Consider the following 10607-nt stretch of genomic DNA (forward strand, 5'->3'; position numbering starts at 1 on the left):
AAGTGATTTTATAATATGTGTATAAAATCACACATTTTTTTCCTGGGGAAAAAAAAAGTGTGTTGTTTGTTTTATTTGCATTTTAAAATTTGCATGCTCTCCTGTATTTTATAACCTTTGGTTTATGCAGGAATATGCTGAATTTCAGTATCGGAGGAGGCACAGACAACAACGCCGTCGAGGAGATGTGCACAGTCTGCTTAGTAATCCTCCAGACCCTGATGAGCCAAGCGAAAGCACTTTAGGTGAGTTCTTGAGTTGGGTATGTCTTAATCTCTTAATTCTCTCGCACTTCTTCTTAATACTGGCTAATCTAAATGTTTGTGAAAGAGTTTGTAATTTAGATATACAGTCAACATGCAGCTGCTTCTAATGTCACAAGATACAGAAAACCAGGGGGATTAAAAACATGGGCTGTAGGGTCAGACAGACCGGAGTTCACGACCCCTTCCCTGCTGTGTATCAAGCATGAAACTTCAGTCAAGTCACTTAACCTCTCCAAGTTTGGTCTCCTCATTCTAAAGAAAAAATAATAATAGTGTCGTTTCTTGGGCTTATTGTGAGCATTAAATGAGATAACGCATGTAAAACCCTTAAGTATTAATATTACCAGGTGAGCACTCAGTAAATAGTAGCTGTTGCTTACTCTTATTATGTTCATGAATGTTTTTCTCCCAGCCTCAGTTCTATCAATATTTTTTTGAAGTTTGATGTCAGAGATAAACTAATTTAATTATCAGCCTTTAAATGTTAAATCTTCAAATTATGGTGTCGGCAGATCATCTTTAATAAATTAGGATCAACAGGACTAAAGATGAGCTCCTCAAGCTACTTAGGGCGCAGATTCTTTAGTTTTTAAAAACGCTGAAAGCTGAAACACCTTTCTTACTCCTTAATGGAAGAAAAAGAACACTGGGTAGCACTTGCATTTATGAATAGAACCATATATAGTACCAGCCAAAAATGTAAAAAACAATTGTGGGTTTAAAGTAACAGAATTAGATTAAAAATTGTTGTTTATGATTAGACAAATATGGATGAGAAATCCCTGAAAGATTATCCCTGTGAAGTTATGAACGTAGGTTTTCACCAGCCCTCAAAGAGAAATCATCTATTTAGATGCAAAGGTGTATGAAACCTTATATGACTAAATTCTCTGTGGCACCACTTGCTTTGAAACAGATATTCCAGAAGGTAGCGGTGGCCGCAGGCCTGGCGCCTCCGTGGTAAGTTCTGCGTCCATGAGCGCACTGCACAGCTCCTCCCTGCGTGATTACACCCCCGCCAGTCGCTCTGAGAACCAAGACTCTCTTCAGGTAGCCTTCCTGTGCAGTCATTGCTCCTGCTCTTGCTCTTTCCCTGTTTTGCCTGGCTTCCTGTTTTTACGTCTGGTACTTTCCGTTTTCTTCCTTCCATTGTAAAATCTTTTTTTCAGTGATGTATTATCATCTGGAATAGAGGGAGTTCCTGTTGTGGCTCAGCATTAACGAATCCGACTAGTATCCATGAGGATTTGGGTTCGATCCCTGGCCTCCCTCAGTGGGTTAAGAATCTGGCATTGTCATGAGCTGTGGTGGAGGTTGCAGACTCAGCTTGGATCCTGCCTTGCTGTGGCTGTGGCGTAGGCCTGAGACTATAGTTGCAATTTGACCCCTAGCCTGGGAACTTCCATATGCTGTGGGCGAGGCCCTAAAAAGACCAAAAAAAAAAAAAGGAAGGCTTAGTGGAATAGAATCAGAGAAAGATTCTTCTGCCTCAGATTTACTTTAAGTAAATTTTTTTCCCTTAGCATGCGCAAGGAGAAAATTAAAATAAGATTTGAGGAGTTCCCGTGGTGGCGCAACGGTTAACAAATCCGACTAGGAACCATGAGGTTGCGGGTTCGGTCCCTGCCCTTGCTCAGTGGGTTAACGATCCGGCGTTGCCGTGAGCTGTGGTGTAGGTTGCAGACGTGGCTCGGATCCCGCGTTGCTGTGGCTCTGGCGTAGGCCGGTGGCTACAGCTCCGATTCAACCCCTAGCCTGGGAACCTCCATGTGCCACGGGAGCGGCCCAAGAAATAGCAACAACAACAACAAAAAAGACAAAAGACAAAAAAAAAAAAAAAAAAAAAAGATTTGAGTAACTAAAATAATTCTTCTGTATAAATAGAAATACTATTAATTATGTGTTTGGTGAAAGAACAGTAGTAGACTTAACTGTGTTCAATCATTTCTCCTTTTAAATTTTAAAGTAATTTTGTTGTCTGTTGCCTCAGGCACTGAGTTCCTTGGATGAAGATGATCCCAATATACTTCTCGCAATACAGTTATCTCTGCAAGAATCTGGACTGGCCGTCGATGAAGAAAATAGAGACTTCCTCAGTAATGAAGCATCCTTAGGAGCAATAGGTACCTCTTTACCTTCCAGGCTGGACTCTGTCCCCAGGAGCACAGATAGCCCTCGGGCTGCTTTAAGCAGCTCTGAGCTGTTGGAACTTGGTGACAGCCTCATGAGACTAGGAGCAGAAAGCGACCCATTTTCAACTGACACCCTGAGTTCACACCCTCTCAGTGAGGCAAGAAGTGAATTCTATCCCTCATCCAGTGACCCCGACTCAGCTGACCAGGACGCCCACCTCAGTGACAGTCTTCTTGGCAATATCATGGCATGGTTTCATGACATGAACCCTCAGAGCATCGCCCTCATCCCTCCAGCAGCTGCAGAAGTCAGTGCAGACTCCCAGCTCCCCTGTGTCAAAGAGGAGTCAGAAGGCGTGAGAGCTGTGGAACTGATGCCTCCAGAAGAAGATTCAGTGTTTGAAGATGGTGTGGTCTGTGACGGTAGAGGAACCCAGATAGAAGAAGAAAATCCTCTGGAAGGAAATATTCTGGCTGGGGAAGCAGCAGCTAACACTGGCAACGGTGGTAGTGAGGCAGCCGACAAGGAGGATGGTTCAGATGTTGCAAGTCAGACACCTGCAACCTCAAGTGACTGGCGTGAACAAATACATTTAGTGTGAACTGCACACCTCGGGGCTCTAAGTGAATCACAGGTACAGATGGTATGCTAGTGGAGTATGCTTTATAGAGACTTGATCCACTTAATTCCAACTAATTATAAACCACTGACATTAGGCTTAAATATGAAGGAGTTCCCTTAAATGGTAGCTTCATTTCTGATTTTAACCTTACAGGGAATTTCTTTTGTATTTAATTGGATAGCTTTTCCCCTTTTTGCTGACAAACAGAAGAGCAGGAGAGAGAGAAAGAGAAACACAACTGAAATAAATAGGATGGATTAGATTTCACATTCAGAAAATGCAGTCCTCTGTTTAGCCTAAGGTCGGCAATAATTCAATTGGACGTTTAAATTAAAGGCTTACTCTCTAATCCTTGGTCGATTTTTCCTTTAAAAAAAAAAAAGTTCTCTTCATTTTAAAAGTTATTTTGGACAGATCTAGTAACTTTCGTTCCTCAATCTCTGTGTGCTCTTTGGTAACTTCCCTCCCTTTTTGTCTGAGCAGTGTGAATCGAGATATCCAAGGCTTCTCTTTAGTGCTGCATCTACTACAGCGTAATTAAGTTTAATTTTCACATGAATCAAATATCTCTTTACAGTCCACTTGTGCCAAACTCTGACTCGTGCGCTAACAAGACGTTTAGTGTGCAGTGTCCTGGAGGGCTCCAGAGCATCTCGGCCTTCTCAGAAGTAAAAGGTGCCACTTGGTAGCAATGATATTCCAGAATTTAATGGGCTTTTGTTGCCATGGAGACTGCATTTAAATAAATGTAGCCTGTAGCTTAAGTTAACTAAACCTAATGCTGCTGTTAAAAACAGTTTATTTTAATATTAAAATACAGTTGATTAGCAACAGCGGTGCTGTATTTTAAGAGACACTTTATTGGAAGTGCAATCATAGTTCTTTGTTTTCACAATTTTACAGTGCATTCTACTTACTAATGGGTGCAATTACTTTTAATGGTAAGTGTTTTATAAAATAGAAAAAAAGTGGAGTTTTCATGAGTTACAGTAAATCCCACAGTTATTAAAAAACTCAATAAAACATCCTGCGCAACATGTTACCGTGCCTTTGCCTAACCTAAATGGATAGTTGCCAGTTAAATAAGTGAATAATTCAGATTTTGATGTCTCTTCTGAAGTAACTATGCTATATGAATTGCAAAGACCTCCATAAAACCACCCATGGCCTTGCCTTTACAGTAAATATAACAACTACATGTTCAATCGGTTTGTTTGCCTAAATCGCAAATGCTGATGTGTTTTTCTATTGCACAATACTCATTTGCTGTGTGATTACTGTTTAGTGTTGGGAAAAAAAATCAACTTCCTAGTTATCAGTGTCTTACTGTGAAGAAAATACTGGTCTTAGTTGTAATTAAGATACAATGGTACAGCGTGTAATTAAAACCTAGAGTAAACTGTTGGAATGACTGTTTTACTTACATATTATCAAAACTAGCATAGCATAAGCAAAATAGATATGCAACTCTCCACTTAATATTTTGCCAAATTCTTACCAGAAATCTACAGATACCAAATTTTCAGAACTGAGTTTGTACAGGCAAGTCCTGGGCTAGGTAAGGGGTTACAGTAGTTTTGATATCAATATGGATTGTAATTATGTTTTTTGATTACTTTTTTTCCCCAAAAACCCTGCTTTTGAAATTTTCTTGTACTTTAACTTGGTCTGGCTAGGACATTATATTAGAGTATTTAATATTCTCTTGTTTCCTTGGGATAAACCATGTGAGAATTGCTCCTATGCCATGGATGTCAAAGGTCCACCTTAGTTTTTATTTCCCCAGTGATCAGAAACATTGATACCAATCCCTATTAAAAATTAGTTGGGGAAAATATTTATCTGCAGTGTATTACTGTATATTAAACTGAAATAGTCCATTAAAGGATTTTTTTACAAATTTATTTTGGATTGAAAATATCAACACCAAATCAGTTTTTAGACCAGGTTGCAACTTTTCAGTAGAAAGAGCCTTTGTGTCACATTGAGGCACCTTGCAAAGCTGTGATAAGATGAGAAAGAGTACTCTGTGAAGACAGCATAGCCGTGGGTTCTGGTTCCTTGCACCTTGTGTAGTACCCTGTGTTTCTGTGGTGTTCTCTCCTGAGCATGAAAATGATCATTATCCAATTTGTATTTCCTTGGTACATATTTTAAAAACACAGTCATTGACTTTACAATTCAGAAATAAAGTTTGGCAAAGCCTATTTTGTAAACAAGTTAATTTTATAATGTAAAAAAAAAAATTACTCTAACCTTGACTTGTTATTTGCACTTTCATAGTCTATACTTGATACATTCCCACTTTATATACAGTAGGACTCTACAAACGTGTAGATGTTTGGCCAAATGAATGCTGTTAATAATATGTAAAATTCTTTGATTAAACATTTATTACTTAAACTACTTCACTTTTGTCTCATTACATTATACACTTTGTTTAACCAAGTGAGGAAGCTTCTTCAAATTAAATTCCCTCCAATATGATGGGATTAATTTGGTTCTTACATGTTACAGATTAGTACCTAATGTTTTTTGCACTAGCCCACTAAACTGAGCATTTTATACCCCAAACATAAGCCCAAAACACTGCATGACAATGTGTTAAAACATTGTGACTTCAACACTCATTGTTTTTATCACTATAGCTTTGCTTTCAGAAGAAAGTGTTTTGATTTTGAAAGGTTTTGAAATCTTCATATAGAGAAAGATATAATTTCAAGGTATTTTGTGAAATTGCTTAGTATAGGAAAATTCATGCCATATGAATAGAAATGCCTGCTTCTCACTCATTTTATTATTCTGTCCCATCTGAGTTACCAAAACAGCCCTTGGCCTCTGAACTTGAATGAACAGGCACAGATACCATGCTGCCAGCTCCTGCTTCACAGGATGTGCCCATGATAACCTCTGAGAGTCATCGTTTTATTAGTGCCTTTCATTGTGTAGATTTGAAGCTTAACTCCAGTGTCCATGTGCTAAATTACTCTTTAAATGTTGTTTCTTGCAGCCACTGATCTCATTTTTGTCCCCTTTTTAGTCCTCAAATATTGTTGCTTACCTGTTATGAATTAAAATCTGAGAACTATTGAAGGTGGGTCATAATTTTAAAAGTTACAGTTAGTAAATCACTGAAGAATAAAATATTGGGATCTAAATATTACAAGATAATACAGATTTGGACTTAACCATTTTGTTTTTGTTTTTTTTTTTAAGGCTGAAATTAAAACTCCATAGGGAAAAAATGTTCATGTGTGTGGCTCTTGGGCTGAGTAGTAGTTTATCTCAGCCCTGGGCTACAGGCATGGTTACCGGGTCATCACCTTAGCAACAGTATGTTACTGCCTTGTCAGTCATTATCCCCTTCTCACTAGAATAGTAGATTTTTTTCTAGAAAGATATAAGTGACTCTTTCTAGATTATTACATCACTCATTATTTTAGGAACCTGGGAGTAATAGTACTTCTTAAAGAAAGATCGACTAGAAAAGTTTCCTAAATTTAGCTCTGTTGCACTTAGGACTGACAGGTAGCTAACAAACTGGTGGACAAACTTGAAGAAATTATTCTTCTTCAGTCTTTAAACCTGTGATTTGAAACAATTCCTGTTGGGGCTGTATATCATCTCTTAGCCATTGCACAAGGGCGTAGCCTGCATGAGGCATCAGTGTACAGACAGGCTAAGAGAGATGTTCTTGAAGGAGTGAATAAAAGTCGGTATAGAAAAGGAGAATTACTGGAGGAGACAGTCCAGTTCTCCCGGCCTCTTATATGTCTAAACGTTTGGCTCAGTGTGCCAAGACTGCACGATGTGACGGTGATTTTTGCCTGGGCCACTTCTCAGGATTTATATAGCTAGTTAGCTTGAAGACACAGAGTAGTCTTGCTGTAAAAGCCCTGGATTCTCCCACTTTGTTCCTCAGTTGTGACATAAACCCACAGCATACTTGCTATTCATCTGGGCCTGTTCTGTTGCCCCCTGTGGGACTTGGTACTAGTGTCAGCATAATTGACACGGATATGCCGAGGGTCATTCCGCACGCTATGCCGTGAGTGATAAAGCCCTTTGCCTCTGACCCAGGATTTTGTGTCAGCATCCAAAATACCCTGACAGGCTAACTTCCTGGTTTTGTAGGTAAGATAAAGTCAAATCCCGGACCTGACAACTTTGGCAGCAAGAATGAAATGCTGACAGGGACGTGATTTTCTCTAAGAGGAACTGTTGGGTCAGGTTTGGGCATATAAGACTCTCTGGAATCTCTCTGGTAGTGAACACTCTCCTCTAAGTGTAGATAAGAGGTGGGGGGAGGATAAGGATACCCACTGCCCTGCCTTTTCCTGAGCAGGAGTTGAACTAAGTTTATAGGCTTAACAATATGAAACAAGCTGTCTGAATGGTGCCTTGATTGTTGCTAACTCCTGTAGGCAGACAGGAAGGAATGTTTTCATGAGAAGAGGTCAGCAATTCATGTGACCCTTCCCGAAAGGCAGTATGGCTATAGCTGTAGTCAGGGAGCTCCCAAAGTGCCATCAGCAATAGGAACTCTGTTCTTTGACTGAGAACTTTGAGTGGACAAAAAAACATGAGAAGTGCTTGTGGTTGCAAGCAGTCCAGCACTGTTTCACTGCAAAAATGAATGCATAGGCCTAGCCTCTGACCTTTGACCCCTGGCAGTAATCGACAGTGAGGAAGAGGCACTGCATGCAGGAGGGACAGAAAGTGCCAAGGACTGCAGGGTAAGGGCGGAGGTGTTTGAAGAAAGAAGCCCCTGGGCCCTGTTCTCTCTTGATGCTGGCAGGCATGTAGAAGTGGTTGTGCCATTGTTCAGGCCCAGGCCCTAGAACAAGGAGCTAAGGGAGAGGAAAGGCCAACAATTAAGTTTCCTTCCTGCAGGCCTGCCTCACCCAACTCTTGGGCTTCCTACCCTCTGGGCGGTGATCTGGCATCCATTTGCCACCTGTAGTAGCTCCCAACTCTCATTTCTGACTGTTCAGCTGGGAGAAGGGAATTTGGGAACCAGAGGGGAGGCTTCCTTTGTGGGTGAGGCCTTTTGGGTGATTGAATGTAATGCAGCTCCCAAATCTAAATGTCTAATGGAATTGATGGGTTTCTCCTACTCAGGGACTGCTGCATGTAGAGAGGTGAGAGTAGGGCATAAATCGCTCCCCATTCTGTTTTCTTGTCCCCTTCCTAGTGGTCCAGCAGAAACAACATAGAATTCCAAGAGAAAGTGAAATCCCTCCTTTTGCTAAAGATTTGGTGGCAGCCCAAGTACTCAAGCCATTTCCCAGTACAATGTCGCCACCTGCCTGATACAGCTACCAAGTACACCCTTTTGGAGAAAGGCAGCTATTAACTGGCTCCTAGGCTCTAATTGAAACTTGAACTTTAACCCTTGGGGGCCTTGGAACTTACTGATCTGACTTCTCCACTTTTGGATGGGTCACTGACATTGGAGAATCAGCATGGGCCCAACAGGCCTTGGACGACAAATGGTACATTAGAGAGTGCATAGCTTGTATCTTAATTCTACATGAAAAATTAGCAGCTACCTTTGGGGGATATTTGTGCATAGCTTCATTGCCTAAAACAAAGCCACTGGCTTAGGAGGGGCATCTCAGTTCACAGAATGCCTGGGTTTGGTTCAATTGCTTGGCAGCACCTTAACAAATCCCAGCAACGTTTTCTTGTAGCTATAGATAATTTTAAAATATGGGAAGAGTCTAAAGCTATGGGAAGGCCAAGGAACTAAAATAGCTAAAACTGTTTTAAAAGAGAAAAAGTGGGAGAAGTCATTTCTATGCAATTTCAAAGACACAGTAATCAAGACTGATACTGGTGGGAGGATAGACACAACGATAGAACAGAAAAATAGCCCCCCACAAAATCATCAACTGATTTTAACAAAGGTGCAAAAGTAATACAATGGAGGGAATATAGCCTTTTCAACAAATGGTGCTGGAACAGTAGGTTATAAGACAGGCAAAAATATGAACCCCTAAACCTCATACTGTACAAAACTTGAAACAAGATCATAAATAACATAAAACTTTTAGAGAAAAAAATAGAATGTCTTTATGACCTTAAGATTAAGATTCTTACACTTGATACCAAAAGAAAAAATTGATCGGCTGGACTTCATAAAAATGTAAAGCTTTGTTCTGCAAAAGACCCTTATGAAGAAAATGAAAAGACAAGCCACAGACTGGAAGAAAATGTTCGCAAACATACCTAGAATATATAAAGAACTCAAAACTCAACAGTAAAGAGATAGTATGGACAAAAGACATGGACGAGATATTTCAGTGAAGAAAACGTATCGCCAAAGTGTGTGAGAAGTCGTTTAACATCACTAACCATTAGGAAATGCAAATTTAAATCACAAAAAGATAAACTACACACCTATCAAGATGGCTAAAATAATTAGTAGTATCAGCACCAAATGCTGCCAAGAATGCAGAGGAGCTGGGTCACTCATACATTGCCTGCAGGAATGTAAAATGGGTAGAATGGTACAGCCACACCAGAAAACAGGTGCATAGTTGCTTTAAAAACTAAGCATACGCTAACCATATGAGCATTTTCACTCCTGGACATGTATCATAGAGAAGTGAAAACGTAAGTCCACAAAAAGGTGTTCACAATTGTTCATAGCGGCTATATGCTTAAAACTGGAATCTACCAAAATGTCCCATAGTAGGTGAACAATTAACTGTGATATGTCCATGCAATGGAATACTGCTCAGTAATAAAAGGGAGCAAAGTAGTGATACTTGTAACAACTTGAATGGATGTCAGGGGCGTTATGCTGAGTGAAAAAAGCCAATCTCAAAATGTTACGTACTGTATGGTTTTATTTAAATGACATTTAAGTTCATTTCTTTAAATGACAGAATAGTGGAGATCAAGTTAGTGGTTATAAGCAGTTAGGAATGTTGGGGGGAAGGGAGGTAATTTTGTGACTCTAAAGGGGCAGAACCAGGGGCATCTCTGGTGACGGAATAGTCTGTATCTAGATTATAATGGGGGCTACATGAATCTGCACATGATAAAATGACAACTTTGCATATGTAATATACCAATGTCAGTTTCCTGGTTTAGATATTGTACATTATGTGAAAGAACCATTGGGGGAAACTGGGTGAAGAGTACACAGGACTTCTCTGAACTATCTTTGCAACTTCCTGTGAGTCTATAACGATTTCAAAATAAAATTTTAAAGAATGAAAAGATAGACCAAGTTTGGCATGTGTTGTATGTTTGCTGATCCCTGTTTTAGAGCAGCACTCTGATAAATCACATGTTTTCTTAGTGCATTATGTGCTATTGGTAGTGCTACCACTTGAGAATCATTAACGGTATCTTCAGGAGTTTATTGACTGTTTCAAGGACTTTGATTAAGCAAAAGATACTAAACTGCCAACATTTGTCTTTTTTTTTTCTTAGGGCTGCACCCGCAGCATATGGAGATTCCCAGGCTAAGATTCTAACTGGAGGTATAGCTGCCAGCCTACGCCACAGCCACAGCAACACAGGATCCGAGCCATGTCTGTGACCTAAACCACTGCTTACAGCAACACCAGATC

The 10607-nt window shown here is 40.0% G+C and overlaps 1 protein-coding gene across 9 annotated transcripts in view; it reads left to right on the top strand.

Annotated features, from left to right (window-relative positions):
* Positions 1-10607, top strand: part of ANKIB1 (ankyrin repeat and IBR domain containing 1) — a 160318-nt gene that overhangs the window by 138246 nt on the left and 11465 nt on the right. For 2 of the 9 annotated variants that reach the window (XR_014815746.1, XM_084976961.1), the window contains exons 18-20: positions 131-245; positions 1183-1316; positions 2257-3033. Coding sequence is in view for 8 of the 9 variants with exons in the window: in XM_084976961.1 (XP_084833087.1) it covers positions 131-245; positions 1183-1316; positions 2257-3000 (993 nt within the window). In the remaining variant the exon portion in view is untranslated. Of the gene's footprint in view, positions 1-130; positions 246-1182; positions 1317-2256; positions 5428-10607 lie in introns of those variants that run through there. The other 7 variants (XM_084976960.1, XM_084976963.1, XM_084976962.1 and 4 more) reach the window with 7 other exon arrangements.

Source organism: Sus scrofa, chromosome 9 (assembly GCF_054392235.1).
Source record: "Sus scrofa isolate SSC_HxYL_T2T_F1_AM1 chromosome 9, Sscrofa_HxYL_maternal_Yorkshire_Landrace_v2.0, whole genome shotgun sequence".
Taxonomy (NCBI): domain Eukaryota; kingdom Metazoa; phylum Chordata; class Mammalia; order Artiodactyla; family Suidae; genus Sus; species Sus scrofa.